The sequence below is a fragment of the Amphiprion ocellaris genome, chromosome 6, assembly GCF_022539595.1.
Source record: "Amphiprion ocellaris isolate individual 3 ecotype Okinawa chromosome 6, ASM2253959v1, whole genome shotgun sequence".
Classification (NCBI taxonomy): domain Eukaryota; kingdom Metazoa; phylum Chordata; class Actinopteri; family Pomacentridae; genus Amphiprion; species Amphiprion ocellaris.
The window spans coordinates 24,255,440-24,276,948 of NC_072771.1; the positions used below are offsets into that span (position 1 = coordinate 24,255,440).

The following is a 21,509-nucleotide window of genomic DNA, read 5'->3' on the forward strand; positions in this document are numbered from 1 at the left end:
GCTTAAACATGGAGAAACCGCATACTGAGTGTAAGCAATTTGAACTTTAAGTCTCTCTGCAACTTCCTCTTCATGCTACACTGAAAAGACTTAAAATCAGGAGAGAAAAAGCCCCGCTGTAATACCTAAATAGCCTAGAATCTCTAAATGTTAAACAATTATGTAAGGTATGGCGTGTTTGATTTGATTTGGCCTTTAAAAACAAATATTAAAGCCAGATATAATGATATATTGAATTATAACAAATATAAGGAAGGACAAAAAGAAATGTTTAAAAAACACAAAAGGAGGGAGGAAAGGGAAACACGAAAGAAAGAAAGAAAGAAAGAAAGAAAGAAAGAAAGAAAGAAAGAAAGAAAGAAAGAAAGAAAGAAAGAAAAAAGAAAGAAAGCCTGTTCATAGAGAATCCAGGGAATCTTTTGAGTTGTTGGATTTTCATATATATTTTTGTAGGGCTGCAACTTTAGTCCTAAATTAGTTTATCTACATAATTAATAATACCATTGGTTATTACCCTTTTTTATTTAACTAGGCTAATCTCCATAATTAATAACACTGTACAGTCTTAGCCTTAATGTTTATTATAGACAGGTGAATTCATATTTCATTAATTTTCTGCAGGGTTTCAATTCTTAATATTAAAATTACCATTTTTTTAATTAAAATATTCTAATTCACTTCATAAATAACACTGTATGATCTGAAGCTCAATAATAAAACTTGTTAGGTTAATTCACAATGGCAATCTTGCTCTGTGAGAAAATACTTGCCTCTGATGTCACTCAATGTGTAGTTTTCTCTAGCTTTCTAATCATTCAATGTCATTTCGATCAGTAACTGTGATTTCTCTGGCATTGCATTAAGTGAATACTAAGCAACGACAAATGAAACTGTTGTTTGTTCTTTACAACAAAAAAAAAACAGCTCCAAGATGAAGTTGCTTAACCTCCCAGTCAGAATCACAACAGGAACAAAGATTTTGTGTTTTCATTAGGAATGTTTTATTCTTGCTAAAACAAGGAAGAACAGTTATCTGTTTCTGAGCTGCATAAAATTGATGATAATTTCCATGCACAGACTTGACTCTGCTTAATGTCCTGTTAGGTCTTTGTTATGAAACAAACATTAGAAATGGCAAGTATGACAAAAGTTTTGAGAGACATGACAGCTTGTTTCTTCAGTTTCATGCAAGAGACATTTCAGTTTTTCTTCAACACTCGCTGTTTAAATTCTCTGCTGCTATGCAAGTAATGATTTAGGTAGGTCACTGTATGTGGGCATAAAAATACTTAAACTATGAATCTGTAGATGCCATATCTGGCTTCAGTGAGCTTTCAAAGTCATATAAGTAAACTGAAGTAGTAAAACAGACTATCAAACTTGTCTGGCACTTCCAACGACCTTTGGTCTCACAAATTCATGAATAAAAACATCTGAGGACAATCACACATTCACTGCTAAAAAAATATTACATTTAAATATTTGACAGGAATAACACTTCATCTTATTATATTAAACTCTGACTAGGCTGAATGAAAAAAGATTAATATCCATTTTCTACAAATTATTGAGAACATTTTGGGAAATATGGGAAGTCAAGTAGACAAGGCAGTGCAACAGAAGAAAGCAAGTAATTCCTGGAATGCACTGCACACAACAGATACCTGCATAGGAATTACCTGAAGCGTTATTGCCGTTACATCATTTAACCCTGATGACATCACCAGAATTCATTTCTCAGAATTGAGAGCTTCTTCTACAGCAACAGGAGACATTATATGACTGTTTTCAAAGTGATTTTTATACCCACAAAATGTAAACTGGTTTCATTTGTAACACTGGTGATTACATATGACTCTCTTTCGTCCTCCAATTGATTTCTTCAGGATACAGAGAATGGAAAATATTCAGGCGTCAATCAAGGGCTCCTGTAAATACAGTAAAGCAGTAAGGTTAAGTTAAACAGTCTCTGCACATTTTTCAATATGCTAAGACGTCTAGATGTGGTGCAGAAAAACTGAGATTAACACAAACAGACAAGCTATCAAATAATCAGTGCTATAGTAATACGAGAAATGATGGTTACATTTTGTAGGTCCAGTCCATTCCAATTGTTGCGGCGTGTGAGTGAATGTGTCAGACCAGCAGCTAAACAGAGCATCAAACAAACTGTGAGTAGACACCCACTGACTTCCAAAAGATGTCGCACTGCCACACTTTGCTCCTCCTAAACAACAAAAGGACAGAATGAATTAAAAGGTGAAAATAAAAAAAGCTGTATTATGTCAGAGCAAGTTATGTCATTAATGTGACACACTGTACCGATGTTAACATGACTGTAAATGTGGGGTCATTTTTAGAGTGCAGACTGTAGCAGGTTTGCGATGCTGTTGGCATCTCGTTACTTGCGTCCACGTGGATGGGTGATATATTTTTCTCTGATGCAGGGCACATCGGAGGCAGCCTTAATTAAAATGTAAAGTATGTCCATAAAAACACAGAAAAATTAAACATTCTTGATTTGGCAAAAACTCATTTTAGCTGATTTTAAGTAACAAAGCTTAGAAACATTCACTTTACAGTGTGAACTTACAGACTCATGGGCAGGAGGTTTGCTGGGGCACTTATAGTGAGGCAGGTGTATGTAGTGTTTCCAGACAGACGCTCTAGTGTCAAATTAACACTTTCTGTGCCTGGAAAGTAAAGTAAAATAATTTTTGAGAACGTGTGGTCATACAAACTTTTTTCTATAATTTACACCAAAACCACTCGACTGCAAAACCAACCTTCAAGTTGTAGCTGACTGGCGTTCAAGGTAGTGTGTAGACTGAGATCTTTCAGCGAGCCGCCTGGTGAACTGGAAGTCACAACCAGAGGAACCTTGAGATGCAAACGGGTGACGGAAGAAAGGCTCTTAATTGAGTTAGTGGTAGTCCTTCTATCCTGTTCCTGCTCCATCAGAGCAGAGGAAGTTGAGGACAGAAGGTCAGATGAACTTGCATTTTCTTTCACACACAGCTGGAATTGTGATAAGGCAGACAGTAGATGGTTCCAGTCCTGGAAGAAAAAAGAAGAAAAAAAGCATATAAATTACGCAGAAATAGTGCCAAAACATGCAAAAATGCAAGCATTCATTCATAGCCGCACAACATCTCCAATGCAAACCTGCACTCATTGTCACATTGCAACATCACCTCATAATCTAAATCTCAAAAGTGTTCTAAGATGCCTTCAAATCTTCAAATGAATTCAGTTTAGTGAGTCCTTACCTTTGCTATGTCAGGGTTAGGCAGAGTGTGAGTGGAGCTGTAAGAGCTGAGGCAGATGAACGAGAGAGCCAGAGTCAACAAACACAGGAAAAAAGTTGCTCCTGGAGGATTTTGGGACACATAGTCTCTAAGGTTAGTCACTGGCTGCCAGAAACCCATCATCAGATTCCACAGACGGCTGTGACACAGCAAACTGTGAACACAAGAGAGTCACCTCACTTACTAGAGTTTTGACAGCTTTTTTTCTACCACAGAACCTTTGATAATCCTAGCAAGTCTGATCTTGGAAGATCTTAGTGGGCCTATTGGTTATTGATTATTAAGAATGGGTCAATACACCTGTTTAACCTCAAGCAAGCTGTTAAATTTAATTCAATTAAGTGTGTGAATGTAGCCTCTTTTCAGCAAAATGGTAAAAAAAAGAGGAAAGGAAAAAAATAGGCTTAAACCTCTAAGGCACAAAACCTGCTGATGGGTATGAAAGATAAAATACAATAAGGTTAGAAAGAATTTCATTATTCTCAAAGGAAGATCTTAAAGGGGCATGCTATCTTTTTTTTGAAAATGTAAAAACAGAAATAATCCTCAGCTTTTCAACTTTCCAGTGGTCCTTGAATGTATCATGTGGGTGTGTGATTTAATCAGGGAAAATGGAAAAAAGTTTTAAATTGTGACATTTCATTAAAGTCACTTCATTCAATATATTGCATTTTAAAATTCTCCAAAGATAATGCGTTTGCATGTGGTCCTGTAAAAAGCAAAACAAATGTGTTCCTAAGCAGAGCAGAGAAGTCCTGACTGATTCAGCTGCGAATAACAATCATGTAACAAACATATATACTGGCGGCCGGTGAACACGGCCTGGCCATCAAGGTTAAAAGATTCTATTTCTGAGAGCCTTCAGGTGAACTGTATGCTGTTTCACAGCGAGCAGACATTGAGAGAGACTGAGAGGAAAACAAAACATATCTGATGAATAGAATATCAAAAATGTTATACAGAGGAGCAAGCTGTCAGCAGATTGTTCGGAGATGCATTCAGCTTGGTGAAATGTCATTCTAGAGTTAGTGTGAAAAACACTGAGTTTGTAGGGGTTGCAAAAATACAAATAGTGAAACATCTATAGCATGTGGAGCTCCCCCTTTTTCCAGTATTGGTCACACCTGTGAACACCTCTGATAGGAGGAAAAAAAAAAAAAAAAAAGTCCCCAAACTGCTTGGGGTTCAGACATTAAAGCTGCCATGTGTGTAGTGACTTCGTACATTAGCACAAACGGCAAATTTCTATAATTATTTACAGTCACAGAAACAACCTTCCGATTGATGTTTTTATTTGTGAGAAAACAGTTTATGCAGTCAGACGGACGGCTGTAAATGCAGACACTCAACAGGAGATGAGTAACTTGTCTTCAGTAACAGCGAACAACTCCACAGGATACTTTTCATGTAGTGTTGCTAACTAACTAGCTAGCTGAAAGATAACTTCATACCTTGAGACAGTCTTCTCTGATCACGTTGGCGGTTTAGCTATAACATTATACAGTTTCTTGACAGTAAGAAAACAGGATTTCGGCATTGATGAAGTTTAAAGTTCAGCATCGAGATAACAACACGACACGACAGCGTCATTGGTTTACGACTGCGCGCTGCTATGACGACACCATGGCTGGTCATGTGACTGCGATGCTACGTTTTCTCATACGGTTCATGCCTTTTCTGACAGCTACTAAAATATTCCCGTTTTACCCATATGTGTACTTGGTTTTTGTAACAGAATGCATGGGCATGATGTCCTCGTCGCACTTTAAGAAATGGCTTTCACAAGTTTATCAAATAATATTGTATAAAAATAAATAATAGTAGTAGTAGTAGGCTTATTGAGCTAAAGGGCCACAAGATTTATCACGTTTTAATCTCATGATACAGTTTCAAAGAGGCAGGCTGGGAACTCAGAGCCCAAAATGAGGAAGACATTTACAATGGGTTAAGAAAAATTGCAGTGGTGATTACTGAAGTATTGAGTAAAGCTAAGCTCTAAATTGCACCATTTTTCGAGTTGTTTCAGTGGAACATGATTTTAAAAATGTGAGACACTGGCAGCAAAAAGGTCATCCTGCTTTCTTTTTATGCTGGTACAGGTTCCACATTATTATCACAATGGGTGCCGACTACACATACAGTTTTTGAACTGTGTGCCTTTGAAGCCTTATTAGTCTCATTTTTGGATGACTGACAACAATAATCAAACCTAACAGTGGACCTTGCAACTACAACATTTGAGCTGGACCAAATTGGCCAACTAGTGTTGCTGTGGTGCAGCTAGTGTAAGTTGTCAATGCTCATTTTAATTTCCAGCAACATTTTTAAAAATTAAATACTACATTTGGGTGCACAGCCCTTAAATAGTGAAGCAGCAGAGATGCAAGTGCTGGTGAGGAGGAACGGTCCACTCATAAAATCCCACAACACAACATCCCAAATACATGAATAATAAATGTCAGTCCAGACTACTGTCTAGAGATAATAGACAAAAACTGCACCATTCCTTAAAAGTTGGTGTTAGCGATGGTCATTGTTTCTTTCCTTGGGCCACGCTATTTTGTAGATGTTGGTATGACTTAAAGTTTATTCAAAACTTGAAAGTGTTTTTGCTGTTTCTGTATAGTTCCGTCTACTTTTGCTTTAACCGCAGGTTGATGACCAAATATTTAATCTGAGGCCTAACAAAATATTACTCTTAATTACAGGGAAAATGATCAGGGCATTGTTTATTTTCAAAATATTAAAAAAAACACAAAATTCAAAAAATACATTGCAGAATTCGTGATCAGAACATTTGTCATAACTGTTACAGAAAATCTGCATCGGAATCAATATTAGCATTAGGTGCAGGCCTTTGGAATAATTTACAACCCAGTAACACAGTATGCTACTGGAATTAGAACTCATGTAATTTACAATTTCACATAATTTGCATAAGAAATAAAAAAATTAATGTGAATTTCATGCAGAAGCTCCCACTTTATAACAGCAATAATTCACAGTTCTTGGTCACATTGTCTCACATTCAAAGCTCTCTTAAACATTATGCCAACAGTGCAAAGCTATATTATCCTGCAACATGTGGAGAATATTGTCAGCACTCTCCTGACAATCAGTGATTACTGTATTTCCCTTTTTCAAAACATTTAACAGCACAGCTGATATTAACATTTATAATGTCACTTGAATAAACAGTATGATAAGAATTATGGGGTCCAAGTGACTTTCACAGGCTTGAATGCCCAAATATCAGGGTGACCCATGTGCAGCAGGTCTGTGTAGGGCGAAGTGCTCCACTGGAAGGGTGGCACCTGGTCCCAGGTCGGCCCACTCACTGCCACCATGCCATAGTCTCTGAACATCTCATACGATGTCATCTGCATAGAAAGGCACACAGTGCATCAGACTCTTTGCAGTCTTTCATTTGAGAAAAAACACATGGAAAATGTTCAAGTAGCGTGACAGGTAAACTCCTGGGCAAAGAAGTGTGTGATATAATTTTTTAAAAAATCAGATTAAAAACCTTCATGTCTGTTCCTCCATGTGATCTCTGCCTTAAGGCGCCAAACGGATATGTTCCATTAGCTGGGTTCAGGTCTGACCGGGCTGAGATCGCATTCTCCCCATTCTCAGGCGGATTACAGCCTTCACACTTTGATAGTGGATCTTCCTTAAAGTTATTATACCTGAGGAGGAACAGCACACCTCATCAATAAAGTTTATTCAATAGTCTTTAAAAAAAAAAAAAAATCTCTTAAAGTTTGTTTTCTTGCACATCATTTCAGCACATGACCTTACCTCATAAGACAGATCATGGAGTCCACATCTGTGACAGCTGTCTGGTTTCTCCTGAATATCTGAGCCCGAGGATTCTGGTCCAGAGAGAACCAGGGGCCAAACTTCTCAACGAGCTCATTGCAGCCACTGGCATTAAATATTTCCACATAGTACCTACACATGAGCAGATATAAATAAGAAAAAATATATATATAAAGTACTCTATAACACATGTAATCTAGTGTATAGATTAACATTTAACCTAATGTTTCCAGACTGGATACTTACGGTATGTTGTAACTCGCCCAGTAGCCTTTCTTCAGCAGTTCCTCAGTTTTATCAGTGTAAACAATGAGTCCCCTGTGGAATTTCAAGATAGGAGATAATTATTTTAAGTCACTCATTAGTAAAAACAAAAACAAATTATCAGCAAAAATACTTAATTAATCATCTATTTTGATTAAAGATGTCCATAAAAACAAAGACTTACGGAATCTGCTCCAATACAACCAAGAGCTTCTCTTTAATGTCAGTCTTTCCTGGAGTAAAGTGTTTATAGTCCACAATCATCCACTGGTTGTTATATCTACAAAGCGCGCACACACGCACACGCACACACACACACACACACAGACACACAGACACACACACACACACACAGACACACAGACACACAGACACACAGACACACACACACACACACACACACACACACACACACACACACACACACACACACACACACACACACACACACACACACACAGACACACAGACACACACACAGACACACACACACACACACACACACACAATAGAACCTTTAATCTGGTAGCATTTCCATGTGATTGATGATGAGGTTCCTGATTCAGCATTTAACAGCAAACACTTTCGATGTGCCCAATGACCCCATCACAGCTATATCACTCAACTGACCACTCATGTGACTGCTGAATATAAAAGGCCTCTCCCTACAGCCTTCACTCTCAACAATCCACATGACATACCAAGGCCAGACAAAATCTGATCTAATCTTGTCATCAATGAGAATTCTGAACACGAAACATAAAGCAGCAGAGCTTAGAACCTGCTCGGACGATTACAAATGCTGGCTAAAAGTAATATCACCCAGTTTCTTTTTGATGCGTAAAACTCACGTTCCACTGTTGTACTTGCTGAATATCTCTGCCCACTCCTTGCCATTAGAAGCTAGTCGATTAGCAACAATGTTCCTCAGCCATTCCATGACAGTTCCTTTGGGCTGAACATACTTCCAGAGAGCAGGGTTGTTGTTGCCAATTGTGGTTTCCAGTGTAACCTGCAGACAAGAAATGTATTAAGAACTAGAAACAGTATTAAAATAATAACATTCACATTCAAGTACAAAAGGCTCTCACCAAGCCACTACTCAGGATATAAAAGTCATCTCCAGAGAAGATGGATCCAGGGTAAGATGAGAACGCCTGAGTTCCTCCAGGAAGAGGAAAATTGTCTGAAATAAATCAGAGCACTCAATAAAGCCAGACTAACCTGTATTAGCATATCATAGACATCAACAGTGTATTGTGTCGGCCCTAAAATGAGAGTCACATTGTGTTTTTGAAAAAAAAACTGCTTGAATAAAAACTGTAGAAAATATATTTGTTCTTCTTTTTTGCTGTTCGGCAGAAGATCTACATCACTCTAGTGTAGCTACGAAGGCAGAGTCAGTACAGCCAGACTGTGCAGTGAAATGATGAAAATAGCTGACCAGCAGTAACAATCAGCACCTCTAGTACTCATTAATTAGCACCTATAATCTGTATTTAATAGAAGTGTTGTAGTTAAATGTTTAGACTGTTATCTGGAAGATTGCTTGAAAGTCAAGATTTTTTTTACATTTGGACAGAACCATGCAAACAGTTTCCTGCTGTTTCAAGTCTCGATGTTAGGCTAAGATAACTAGCTACTGGCTGTAGCTTCATTTGTGCTGGACAGATACATAAAGAGTGGTACTGATCTCATCTAACTCTCATCAAGAAAGCAACAAGCATTATTGCTCCAAACAGTCAAACTATTCCTTTGGTATAGAAACTTATGGACTCTATAGCAATGAGGAACAGGAGACACAGTAGCATCAGTAAACTACCTGAAGGAGAAGCATTAAAAGCAAAGATGTATTTCTTCATGATGCGCAGCATGGACTGGTAGTTGTTCCAGGTGTCATGTGACACCAGCAGCTCCTTGTTGTTTGGCAGCAGCTTAATGAGAGCAGAGCAGGAACCGGATCCAAGTGGCCGAGTTTGGCTGGATTTATTCAGAGCCGATTCCAAGTCCTCAAGATCCCCGCCCAGTTGGAAAAGTCTGGATGCAATGAAGCATTTAAACAACAGCAAGAAATAAATACTTATGATCTCAGGAACAAAGAAGAAATGTGTTTGATTAATACAAAATGAAGGTGACTACTAACAGGAAGCCAAATGGGTTGAGAGAGAAGGAGCCTGTGGGAAATGTAAGGTCGTCGTTGTAGCTGTCCTCCAGACCTTTCAGCTGCAGCAGTGCCAGACGCACCTGAGAAGCACACATACTGAAACATCTCATTTCTGGATTTTAAACATATTTTTCCTGAACAGGAATTTTCTTTATCTTATGAATGTTCAGTAACTACCTGGTACCAGTAGATTGAAGTTGGCTGCGTCTCTATTTGCTCCTGAACCCACTGCAGATTGACTGTGATGAAAGCCTTCAGGCGCTCGCAGTAACCAGACTGAGACGTGAAGGGCCCACAGTAATCCATTAGAGTGTTCATCCAGTGCTTATAGATGAGCTAAAACAACAGTACATCACGGCTTTGGATTAAATACATCCAAAAGCAAGCAAAGAATTTGATTTCTGACTGGATGAGGTTTAAACTGACCTGAGATGTGAGTGCCGCCTCCACTGCACCAGCAGCATAAGCTTGGATGCTGTCATTGTACTTGCCATTGGTAGTGATCTCCAAGAAAGACCAGCTGAAGAGAACACAAGAGTAAATGAAAAATGTAAACATCTGTGAGGAGGTTCAAAAGAGCTCAGGTTTGGGAACTTTATGTTACTGGTGTTCAAAAACATACTGTATATTATAGGCAAGATGATGACAGGAGGAAAACGCTGCACCAACAATTACTATACAGAAAAACAGGACAATTTTCTCATGGCTGTTTAGATTGAAGATTTTTGGATCACATCTTGGGAATCACTGCTGCATCCTTTTTCAACTTCCCTTTTGGAAAACCAGACATGGTCCTGAGATGACACGTCGCCCATGACTGTCATTTTATTGTTACATTTTATTGTTACATTTTATGATGATTTGCTTTCCTGCACTCAAGTCTATTGCTTTTTTAAAATGACTATCATTTGACCAGCATTACATCCTTTTTCACACAGGATAAGAAGTAACGTCTGGGTTTATTAACCTCTTCGGTCATGAGTTTCACTTCCGCTGGTTGTTTTTCTATTGCTTATGTAGGGAAATTACAGATTGGATAAAATGAAATTCAAGCAGAGAGAATTTGTTGGTAGTTCAAACAATGCTGAAGTTAGCCTCTGATTCTGCAGTTGATTCAATTCAATCTACTTTTATTTATATCGAGCTAATTCACAACATATGTCATCTCAAGGGACTTGACATAGTAAGGTGAAGAAATCACTAAATCATTCCCTTTGAGCAAGCACTTTTGTCACATGTGGTCTGCATGCAAATAAACATGTGAAATCTCCTCCTTATTGCATTGTGACAAATAGAATAAGTTTCACAAATCAGACAGTGTGCTATAAAGAACCTTTAACCTCTCTACTTTAATCTAGTGAAAATTTGACCAGTTTATATAAAGAAAGAGATCTGGTCTTCAGTATTCCAGATGTGGAAAAAACTATGAAACCTCCCTTTTTGCAGCTTCTCATAAAGGATAAAGGTTTTACAAGTCTGAGTCAGTGTTTGAAATAGTCTTTAGCCTCTCAGGGACGATGTGATCCAGAGCTGAGCAGTGTAAGTATTGTGGTTTTGGATATGAACCTGGTCGAATGTGATTCATGTGGAAACATCTCCTTTTTTTGTATTTTCCCAAATACAATAAATATTTCACGAATCTGAAAAAAGTGTCAGACAGCATTAAGGGTTCAACGAAAACATCTAGCGCCGTTTCACATCATTAAATGTTTAACTTGTCTCCTGACTGCTGACTTCAAAGCCTTGTTGTTCAATCACTCAACAGGAAATACACTGGATCATCAATCAACCGTTTATCTCATTTACCAAGCAAAAATAGCAAACATACTTATGTTACAGATTCTCAGGTGATCAGTTGCCGTTGTCTCTATTACGACATTCTTATTTCAATTTATTTTTGAACTTGCAATAGACTTCGGCTGAGGAAAGCTGTCACAAGCTTTTATACCGACACAATCATTCAAAGAACTAACAAAAAACACTACAGCCCCATTTTCGTCTACATTAGCCAATTTACTTCTTCGAGTGGCGGAACAACAAAACTCGAGAAACTGCGTAATGCGTTTAGTTAAAGGCTAATAACAAAGGTCCAGCTAAAAATATACATTACCCTGATGTTTTAATGTCATCAGTGAAGTTCCCCCAGGCCACAAAATCCTCCTGATATCCTTCCAGCACCGACAGCTGTCCAGTCTGTTTGTCGATAACAACAGTTTGTATTTCAGCCCGAACACATGAACTCAGACATAGCAGGACTAAAATGACTAAAAGATCTACAACCGCTGAAAAACTTCTCAAAATAAACGTCCTGTTTGGCCTGGACGCCATGTTGAATCTGAACAAGTCACATGATACCGCCTGTGATGATTCACCTGACCACACTTTCAAAATAAAAGACCCCGCTGATTAGTCCAGTCAGAGACATAAAGTAACACTATTTTACTTCCTTCTGCCACCCTTTCATTCAAATATTTTTCTTTTTTGTATTTGTATTTATGTTACATTTATTTTTGGTGAATAAATGAAATAAACAAACAAACAAAAAACAAACAAACAAACAAAACGTCTCTTGGAGTTACCCCCTAAGAGGAGTTCGTTCTCAAAAAGGACAAAAATCACCCAAATTCTTACAATTAATACAAGATGGTGGACTTCCTGTTGGGTTTAGGGTGTGGCTCCAAGAGGCTTTTTTGTACGTCCTGATGCGTTACATATTCCTCTCACATTTTGTGGATGTACTTTAAACGTGCTGCAGGGGCTGTTTGTTAAAAGTACTGCAGGGGGCGCTATAGCACATGCAGCGCCAAGATGGATACAGTGTCCTTCCTTTCGTTGATCATGATGTGTGTGCAAATTTTGGTGATGTTCTGAGCATTATTAACCTGTCAAAGGCATGTTGTTTGACATATCAACTATGCATTCCCACAACAACAGCGCTGCATAAAAAGTCAAAATCTTCACACTGTGGCATGGTCATGGTGTGAAGACTCAGCTGACCAAGTTCCAGAGTGATATGACAAAGTTTGGGAGAATGGTACACACAAACGTAATGCTTAAACTTTCTGCTACCAATAGGTGGCGCTATGACTATGGCCAAATTTCTGAGTGTGGACATCAACATGTTCAGGCTTATGTCACCACATCTGAGGTGAATATGATCAATGGGCTGACAACAGTATATGAAAGTGGGAAAAATGTCAAATCCATGATACCACAAGGTGGCGCTATGACTATGAACTGATTTTGGCATATTATTGTCATCAGGGCAGGTCTATGATCATACATGTAAAGTTTCAGGCAGATTGGCGCATGTTCAGGAGAGTTACACAGCACTTCCTGTTTCATGGCGAAGGATCAGTTTTTTGGGGGGCTGCCACGACCACACCCTTGAGGTTTTGAGCAACATTTTAGCAACTTTTCATCAGGAAGGCCTGTTTTATGTACTGACCAAATTACAGGTCTCTCGGACTTACGTCCATCTGAACAAGTCACACGATACCGTGTGTAATGTGTCACCTGACCATACTTTCAAAATAAAAGACCTCGTTCAGTGTTGCAGTCAACAAATTCCCAGAAGCACAACATGAGCTAAAGTAACACGCACAACTTTGAAACAATGAAATAAATCTTTATATAAAAATTGACAACAGTCCCATCATGTCTCTTTGACGTATGGTTTCTATACAAAACATGTGATGTAGGAAATTCAGAGGAAAACTAGGACCTGCTAATACACTGGTAATTTTTCTACTCCAGCAGATGCCCTTCAGGTCCATATTTTGTTCACAGCCTTGTTGACAGAGAACAACGCAGGATCACTGGTCAGGGTTGTGATTAGGTTTTCAGGAAGCACCACAGCATTTAGAGACCTCAGTCTTCCACAGCTCCTTCAGTTTCCATCGTCTCCAGAATTCCTTCCAAAACTTCTGCTTTTCGCAGCTTTTTGGCAGACACTAACATAGAAAAGAAGGAATTAAACCAATGCTAAGCAAATTTGATTTAATGAAACTGATCACAGTGTGTGCTTTGAAAAAAAAACATTTGGTAGCTTTACCATGAAAATGTTCTGCTGTTTTCCGTCTCAGTGTCTCCACAGTTTCCTCAGCATCAGCCCACTCCAGCACAAGACGTCTCCCATATAAATGTGTGCTGTGGCACAGGGCAGCAAAAGCTTTCTAGAAGGGAAAACAGTTGAATATAATTCATAATCACTGCATAACACTATACAATATAGTATACTTAGCCATCAGGAGACTTTGCAATCCCTAAATACGCATCTGAAGGCTAACATTACCAAAAACATAGAATAATTACATCACAAACAAACCTTAGCATCCTGTTTGGTGAGGAAATCAACAAAACCAAAGCCTCTGTGTTTCCCTGAACCAGCTGCTTTCTTTGGAAGACGGACAGTCTTCAGCTCTCCAAATGTACTGAGAAGATGAGGAAGAAGTCATTGTATTCAATTATTTTGCTCCAAACTTTCTCCAAACAGTTTGAACTAGAAAAACAGCAGTATGTGTGTGTGTGTGTGTGTGTGACAGTTTACCAGAAGAGTTCTCGAACTTCCCTGACACTGGCCTGGAAGGGTACATTGCGCACGAGGATCTTAGATCCTGTCTGCTTCTTCTCAGCTTGCTTCTTCTTGCGTGTCACTTCAGTTGTTCTGCAGACAGGATGAAAGGACTGAGTAAATGGTGACAACAGGAGTGAGGTTTACATGGCAAATTGCGATATGAATTTAAATCTTTCTGTTAAAATTTCTACAATCGTGAAAAAAATAACTGATATACTCAATGTTATTTCTGCAAATACCAAAAACTTCACTTTTAGTGGCTGTTTGCTGAAGGGGAGTAAATAGAAGTGAAATTCCAAACACTTCTTTGTAAATCTAAACACCGGTAATGCACCTACAGCTTTACTCTTCATCACAAGATCTTCTGATACATCTTACCTTGTGGCTTTCTCAGATATCTTCAGCTCTAGCTGGTGATCATCCACAGTACAGTGCTGGTGGAGGGTTTGAAGAGAAAGAAGACACACATTACACAAAAAGCATGCCATAGAAACAGGCTGTGAGAGTTTGAGTGAGAACGAGTCGCTGGTACCTGCAGCTGCCTCAGAGCCTTCTGTGCTGCCTCTGCTGTCTGATACTGGACAAAACCGTATCCCATGGACAGCATTTTACCTGCAAGTCAAAGTAACAAGTATGGGAGCGCTGAACATACCCAGAAAACAGCATGTGCACATTTAATCAAAAAATTGAATAAAAAATACTGCTACTGGGATAGTTGGGCTGAAAAATTCATCATTTTTTTTACTTAAATTTGAAATGAATCAATTAGAAAATCAAAAAAGCTTAAATTTAGGGTGTACTTTATGGGTTTACCATTTATGCCCATGCTACCTGCTGTATAAGATGTTACGCTTTGGTAGTATTAATACATATTTTCACTGTATTACACAGCGAGTACTGATCTGAAGCAAAAACTATATCGTAAATCATTCAGCCCTAGAGTGTAGAGTCATGCTGCTTTCTTTGTGAAAATGATCTTTTATTTCTAGACTAGTTTTTCTAGTCTGTTCTCAATTATAAGAGGAAGTAGTATGAATATATAAAATGAATAAAATATCCAAAAAATAAATATCAAATGAAGTATAAATCATGGTAGAATCGTAACAAGGACTCAGTATGATCAGTTCTGTAAGGATAAAAAATCTAGTCATCGTCTCAAATAAAAATTTTTAAAATTCTTAAAATGAAAAACCCTCCAAGCCAATGTTCAGTCCCTTTTTCAGCAAGTGATCATCATCATGATGTTAAGTACCTGTTTTATCTTTTTTCTTGGAGATGGTACAGGAAGTGACTTTGCCACATTTGGAGAATGTCTGCAATAAATAAAGAAAAAAATATTAAACACCAGTCTGAGATTAAACAGTTAGTTACTGTGATTAAACATAACAGATGCTTGTATTTATGAATTGACTTACCTCCTGTAGTTTATCCTCCTTTGTGCTGAAATTTAGATTCTTAATGAAAAGTGTAGAACCTGGAGCAGATTCCTCCTCCTCTTCTTCATCGTCCTCCTCCTCCTCTTCCTTCTTCTTCTCCTCTTTCACTGCCTCCTCTTTGTCTAATACTTGGTGAGACAGATATATTCTGGTTATTCATAATACATTTTTCATGTGCAGAAATGACTAAATCCTAAAAAATGTGTCAAGTTTATGAGTGTTTGATCAGTTTTACCTGGTTCTGGTTTGGCTGCCACAAACACTCCGACAGGTGCCCACTCCAAATATAACGGGACGTGATGGAACTGAAGTTAGAAAGAAACACAATACGGAGTCTTCACTGTCTCCAGGAAATACTCCTTGCACGGACAGGTTATAAAGGTAAAAAGCTACGCACCTTGCTGTATGCCAGCCTCGTGAAGGCTCGTTTTGCTTCACTTGGCTCTAAGAACTCGATGATGGCGGTGAGTCCTGAAGGTGGCAGCAGCACTCGGCCCAAAGACCCATGAGGTGAGAAGAGCTGTTCGAGCTCCGACACCGTCACTCCAGCCGGAAGGTTTTTCACCAGGATCACAGTTGTGCTTCTTGCTGCTGCTGCCTGTAGAAGAGGGCACAAGCACAGAATGAGCCACATATCTGGATTAAGGGAGCTGTAAAGGATAAAGAAGATGTTATATTAAACTTACCTGACTGAAGGAATCCAGACTGACACTGTTGTCCAGCAGGAACTGTCGAGTCTCCTGGACAATCTGTGTCTCTCCCAGAGCCATCCTCACTGCAACGCTTCCCTTTGACTCCTGCACAGGAGAGCAACGTCCAAAGAAGTTGAAAGCTCAGTGTGTGTTATGTTTAACACATCACAGGCTGCTCCAACAGCACCAGATGCAAGACAAAAAGGGCGGCAAAGCAAAACTCACATGGTCGAGGACTTGGCTTTTGGTGGTGTTGTATTTTTCAGCAATGGCGTCTGCCACTGCACTTGTACCCAGAAACAGGGTGTTCCAGTTATGTGAGCTAGAAAGAAGAAGAAAATTTAGGTGTGCATTGAAAAAACAGCAACAGCAACACACACACGGAGAAGCAGAAGATTAATCTGATCATGTATACCTGGAACTTGAAGCTTTATTTTTAGCATCTTTTTGCCGTTTGTAAGTCGACGAGCCAGGACCACCAGCATCCGAGGATTCAGCCTTTTCCTTCTTCACTGTGGAGGGAAGGAGGTGAAGCATTCTACCCTAAAGGGATGAGAAAAAAAAGTTTTCTATCAGCCCCAATTAAATTAAGAAGTATTCAAGTTGTAATACCAAATCCAGATCCAGAGATGACTATATGTCCGCTGAGAGAGATACAATGTGATCTAGACGTACAGTGATTTCTGAGGTAAATACCTGAAAAACATGTCCGTCCAGCTGAGCGAGAGCTGACACAGCATTCTCTGGTATCATGTAGGTTACAAAAGCGAAGCCTTTAGGTTTCTTGGTTAGATTGTCAATAGGGAAGAGCACCTCCGATAAAGGACCTGAAAAGATCGTAGAGTTATGATGCATCTGCACAAAAGTCAATCTATCCCTGCAAAAGAAAACTTGTGTAATCAATGTGTTTTTCAATTCACCGTGTTTAGCAAACAGCTCTTTGATATCTTCCTCTGTGCAGGTGTAGGGAAGGTTTCTGACGAAGAGTCGACCCGACTCAGAAACATCTTCCTCCTCCTCATCCTCTTTGAGTTTCCTGGTGAAGTTTCTGTCAATTTCTTTGTCCTTTCTGTCCCTCTTGCCTTTACCCCCAGAGACATCCACACTGAAGACCTCAATGTAACGCCCTCCTGAAAACACAAGCGAGCACAAATTATCGAATTTTTAAACACAACTCCTTTTCCAATTCAATACTGGAGAGTGAAAAAAAACAAACAAATGTCATTTTACAGTAGGTTGAGGGACTTTCACAATACAAGGACTTCTTCACAGAAAGTATCTGCACATTTTTTTAAAAATAAGATGTGTTTATTAGCCTCCTTTTCAACAACAACGGTTGAAAACAAGCACAATGTTAATGGTTAAAACCAATGTATTCTTTGTGTATCCATGGTTTTCTAAATATTTTATACATTGCTTTAAAAGCTAAGTGAAACAATCTTTAAAGCAGAGTTAAGTAATTGAAGTCATCCACAGATTTTTCAACTTAATATTCCTTATTAGGTGTACTATAATATAATGCTTTAGGGGTGTAGTGTAGAATCTTCTTAGCTACAGAATAAAGTCATAATATTTCTCACCTATGTAGTCTTTATTCTTCTTCAAGGCCTTTTGCACCTCTTCTTCAGAACGCAAGTCCACATATACATAACCTAAAATACACATAAGACACCTGTGATAATACAGGGGCCTGTACGCAGTCTATACAGACACATACAGTACATACAGATGACAATCAGACTTATGATGAAACATCCAAACTGCGTGTTAAAATTATTTTTAGCAACTTACCTGTTCTATTTCCGCTTTCGTTCTTTCCAATCCGGATTGCTGCAGGCTTCAGTGGGGTCATGAACTCTCGAATTTGTTGCTGTTTGTGTCACACATACAAAACTGCTAAAATATACTGAATGTTTTCACATGAAAATATCTTTGTCACGAGCTCTTGTTCTCTCACCTCTTTAACATTGAATGGAGCTCCTCTGAGCTTCACTGTGAACTCTGTCGTCGGCTCCATCTGCAACAGACAGATGTGATGTAAACCGGTACAACTTAGAACAATAATGTGCTGAACTGAATAGTAATGTCTGAACAATCACCTCCTGCTTGGCAGTTTTCTTCACTTTCATATCCTCAGAGGAAACTGCAGTTTTGGTCTTTGAGACGTTTTCTCTGTCACCACTCTCGTAGGCGCTGTCTGTGTGCTGCACAGGTGCATCATCCTCTTCTTCATCGTCACCATCGTCTTTCTCTTCACTCTCCTCCATCATGTCCTCTGTTCGTGTCACCTTTGAGCGCAGGTAGTCCATATCTGACAAGCCAGCTGCTTCTTTAGCTGCACCTGAAAGCAACGACAGGCCACTGAACTCAATCAATTATTAATGTGTTTGAATTCTTTTATATGTTAGTGTGTTTGTTTGATTTATTTAACTCAGTATGTACAGCATAGCGTATAGTTTCGACAGATTTAAAAGGGTGCAACTTCTCAAATGAAATCCAACTCATCTACCTACATCTCAAAGAGACAACCATTACCAACCTTCACCTTCATCCTCATCACATTCTTCTTCCTCAACCTCATCCTCTTCCTCTGACTGGTCTGAATCAAAGTTGAGGTAATCATCTGAAGCAGGTTTCTTCTTGCTCTGAGTCTTTGCCCGTCCACTGTCAGGATCAGTGTCATTCGCCCAGGTCTGTGCTTGGCTTCGATTCTGATGCACTGACAGAAACTCCTTGAATTCCTGTTCTTCCTCCAGCTGGAAAAAGTAAAGGATGTAAACAAACAAAGATAAACTATGACTGAATCAAAAAATTACGCTGTCCACTAAAAAACAGCACTTAACATATATCATAATATCTCAGGCAGACATTTTTACATGACTGATATGTATATGAATGATGTAAAGCAGAGAGTGTTGACTAAAATAAATGATCAGAACTGCATTTTAATCAGGAACTGTTTTATCAAAAGAAATGAGATAAGTTTGTATTCATGCTTTCAGTACATAACAGAAGATTCACTATTCTGTGCACAATGGTCCCTAACAAAAGCTCAGGAAGAGGTTTGATGCACAGCTCCAGACCGACTCTAATCACCTTTCAGATCTTATCTTATAGCCATTCAACAGAAAATACAAATAACAGATTTTTTACTCACATTTCCCAGTGCACTGTTGGTTTCCTTTTTCTGTTTCTTTTTCTGAAATTCAAAACAAATATATTTACTGTATTCATTCAAACAGATCAAAAAAGGTTACAAAAAAACATAGGGCAGATAATCTGAACTTAGAAAAACAATCCTCTCACAAGATCTAAACCAGAAATCTAAAGCATCAACCAAACAAAGGCTCAGAAATATGAGTTACATATTCGGCTAAAACATTTTTCAGTAAATCTATGAAATTACTCTTCCTCTCAGTCCCAGCAGATCTATGTCCCCTCTCCAACAATGAAGTAGAGTAGAACTCTGTGTCCATGTCCCTCTGGGTTAGAGGAGTTTTAGCAGCAACACAATATTCGGCAGGTAGTCATAAGGTTATGCCTGATCAGTGTACACTGATATGTCAGTCAGAATACATGTCTGGAACAACAATGTTGTTCAGGTTTCACTGAATGTAATCTGTGATTTTGTAGAAACGTAAGCACCTCCTGAAGTCCCATTTGCTGCTCACAGCTGGCTGTGTGTCAGGCTCTTTCCTCTGACTTTAATAAATACCTTCTGCATCCCACTACAGCAGAGATGTGTTCTTTAACACAGGATCTGACAGTAAATCATCTTGTGTGTTCCTCTACACACCTTACATGTCAGCTGTGACACAGATTTCTGGGTTTATGGGGTGGAATTATGTGTTTTAAAGCTCCCTCTGTATGAGTTCGGAGCTCCATCAGAGCTGCCTTTTATTAAGATAAGACTGTCTTTACACACAAAATGACCTTTTATTGTTCTATTAATGTTATGAGACTGGAGCTGCAGAGGTGAAGTTTATGGCAACTGTTTGTATTATAACAGGAGGACGTTTTATTGTTTATCGCTAGAGAAAAAGCTAACTTTGATACCATTCTCTACTGTTTTACATCCTGTGTGCAAACCTTTTTCCCCTCAGTGTCAACAGGAGCAGAGGGTTTGTCCTGTCCTGAGCTCTGAGTGTGTTTACTCCAGGCTCTGGCTTTAGTGGGGTCTCCAAACGCTTTACACATCTCCACCTGGAATAGACAACAACAAAGCATTTACAAATGCAAAGCTAAAATGAAAATAATTCCAACAACACGAGTGTTCAGCTCCTACTGAGGTCTCACCGTCACTCTGGATGTGTCCACGAAGCTCTTGTTGAAATGCTTCAGGGCTCTGGTCGCGTCTTCTTCGGCTTTAAAACCCACAAAGCCGAACTTGCGGAACTTGCCGTCTTTTGTGAACTTCAGAGTGCAGTCTGTCACCGTGCCGAAGGCAGCGAACATGGACCTGAACCTCTCCTCCTTCATCTGGACACAACATAAAAACAGTCAGCTGCTGAGAGGCAACGAGCTGCTGTTACTGTGAGCAAACAGCCGAGCGGGTTACTTACCCCGTTAGGGAGGTTTTTAACGATGAGTCTCGACATAGTTGTACAAGCTGTGAATCTACTAGTGCGGCTTTAATTATAGTTTTTAAATAAATGTCAACAAACAAGCGTGGACGTCCCTCTACGTCGCCATGTTGAATGGGAGGTGCTTCTTCTTCTTCTTCTGCTGCTGCTGCTTCTGGCCCTTCCTCTTCGTTGGATTAGTTGTTCAACCGATTAGCGCATTAGAGCCACCTGCTGGAAAAGAGATGCAACAACAGATTTGCAAAAAAAGCTGCTAAATTCTGTCCGCTTGGAAGTAACGAAGTACATTTACAATTACAATTACTGTGCTAAAGTACAATTTTGAGGCACTTGTATTTTTCTTGAGTATTTCCACTTTATACTTCCACCCCACAACATTGTGTTTTCTGCACCACTGCATTTATTTGACAGCTTTAAACTAGGTTAATTTGTATTTAATATATTATTGTATTCTGATCTTTAAATTAGTCAGGCACATTTACATAATTAACAGTATTTAAAGTTTTTACCTTAATATTTAATTTAGATAAATTACCATGATATATAATATTACAGAATCTTAAATATAATATTTATTTTGGGGATTGATCTTAATATTTACTTTAGGCAGGTACATTCACTAAATAAATAATATTGTCCGGTTTTAACCTTAATATTTATACAT

The 21,509-nt window shown here is 38.8% G+C and overlaps 3 protein-coding genes across 4 annotated transcripts; all 3 read right to left on the reverse strand.

The window, feature by feature from the left end:
* Window positions 1–977: 977 nt before the first annotated feature.
* Window positions 978–4,919, reverse strand: zgc:158398 (uncharacterized protein LOC568894 homolog). Its single transcript, XM_023269918.3, has 7 exons — window positions 4,760–4,919; window positions 3,270–3,462; window positions 2,787–3,057; window positions 2,594–2,693; window positions 2,323–2,464; window positions 2,087–2,227; window positions 978–1,928 (listed from the first exon to the last, which is right to left on the reverse strand). The coding sequence occupies exons 2-7, from the start codon at window positions 3,429–3,431 to the stop codon at window positions 1,908–1,910; spliced, it is 837 nt and encodes a 278-aa protein (XP_023125686.1). The 5' UTR covers window positions 3,432–3,462; window positions 4,760–4,919; the 3' UTR covers window positions 978–1,907.
* A 1,101-nt stretch (window positions 4,920–6,020) lies between these two features.
* plbd2 (phospholipase B domain containing 2) lies at window positions 6,021–11,901 on the reverse strand. Its single transcript, XM_023269886.3, has 12 exons — window positions 11,669–11,901; window positions 9,985–10,078; window positions 9,736–9,894; window positions 9,538–9,638; window positions 9,217–9,431; window positions 8,486–8,580; window positions 8,246–8,406; window positions 7,579–7,674; window positions 7,377–7,448; window positions 7,110–7,262; window positions 6,835–6,997; window positions 6,021–6,688 (listed from the first exon to the last, which is right to left on the reverse strand). Exons 1-12 carry the CDS (start codon window positions 11,884–11,886, stop codon window positions 6,518–6,520), a joined length of 1,698 nt encoding a protein of 565 aa, XP_023125654.1. The 5' UTR covers window positions 11,887–11,901; the 3' UTR covers window positions 6,021–6,517.
* Window positions 11,902–13,165: 1,264 nt separating this feature from the next.
* Window positions 13,166–20,984, reverse strand: rbm19 (RNA binding motif protein 19). 2 transcript variants are annotated; one of them, XM_035947980.2, is made up of 24 exons: window positions 20,825–20,984; window positions 20,559–20,741; window positions 20,352–20,465; window positions 19,420–19,461; window positions 18,808–19,018; window positions 18,362–18,603; window positions 18,220–18,279; window positions 18,054–18,132; window positions 17,843–17,914; window positions 17,183–17,392; window positions 16,959–17,089; window positions 16,678–16,805; window positions 16,488–16,584; window positions 16,257–16,367; window positions 15,968–16,168; window positions 15,806–15,875; window positions 15,550–15,698; window positions 15,387–15,447; window positions 14,667–14,746; window positions 14,513–14,568; window positions 14,108–14,224; window positions 13,886–13,991; window positions 13,613–13,733; window positions 13,166–13,511 (listed from the first exon to the last, which is right to left on the reverse strand). In XM_035947980.2, exons 1-24 carry the CDS (start codon window positions 20,858–20,860, stop codon window positions 13,429–13,431), a joined length of 2,760 nt encoding a protein of 919 aa, XP_035803873.2. In that variant the 5' UTR covers window positions 20,861–20,984; the 3' UTR covers window positions 13,166–13,428. The 2 variants fall into 2 exon arrangements, with proteins under 2 accessions (XP_035803873.2, XP_023125650.2); XM_023269882.3 differs by having other exon boundaries at window positions 18,802–19,018.
* Window positions 20,985–21,509: the final 525 nt, after the last annotated feature.

Coding starts and splice junctions, on each gene's coding strand:
- zgc:158398 (XM_023269918.3), bottom strand. CDS start 3,431: ATGATGGGTTTCTGGCAGCCAGTGACTAACCTTAGAGACTATGTGTCC. Junction 2,228..2,322: donor TTACAGTCATGTTAACATCG/GTACAGTGTGTC, acceptor TTTGTTGTTTAG/GAGGAGCAAAGTGTGGCAGT. Junction 1,929..2,086: donor ATGGACTGGACCTACAAAAT/GTAACCATCATT, acceptor CTGTATTTACAG/GAGCCCTTGATTGACGCCTG.
- plbd2 (XM_023269886.3), bottom strand. CDS start 11,886: ATGGCGTCCAGGCCAAACAGGACGTTTATTTTGAGAAGTTTTTCAGCG. Junction 7,675..8,245: donor AGCAAGTACAACAGTGGAAC/GTGAGTTTTACG, acceptor CGCGCTTTGTAG/ATATAACAACCAGTGGATGA. Junction 6,998..7,109: donor TCCATGATCTGTCTTATGAG/GTAAGGTCATGT, acceptor GTTCCTCCTCAG/GTATAATAACTTTAAGGAAG.
- rbm19 (XM_023269882.3), bottom strand. CDS start 20,860: ATGTCGAGACTCATCGTTAAAAACCTCCCTAACGGG. Junction 19,019..19,419: donor CCAACAGTGCACTGGGAAAT/GTGAGTAAAAAA, acceptor TACTTTTTCCAG/CTGGAGGAAGAACAGGAATT. Junction 16,585..16,677: donor AATAAAGCTTCAAGTTCCAG/GTATACATGATC, acceptor TCTTCTTTCTAG/CTCACATAACTGGAACACCC.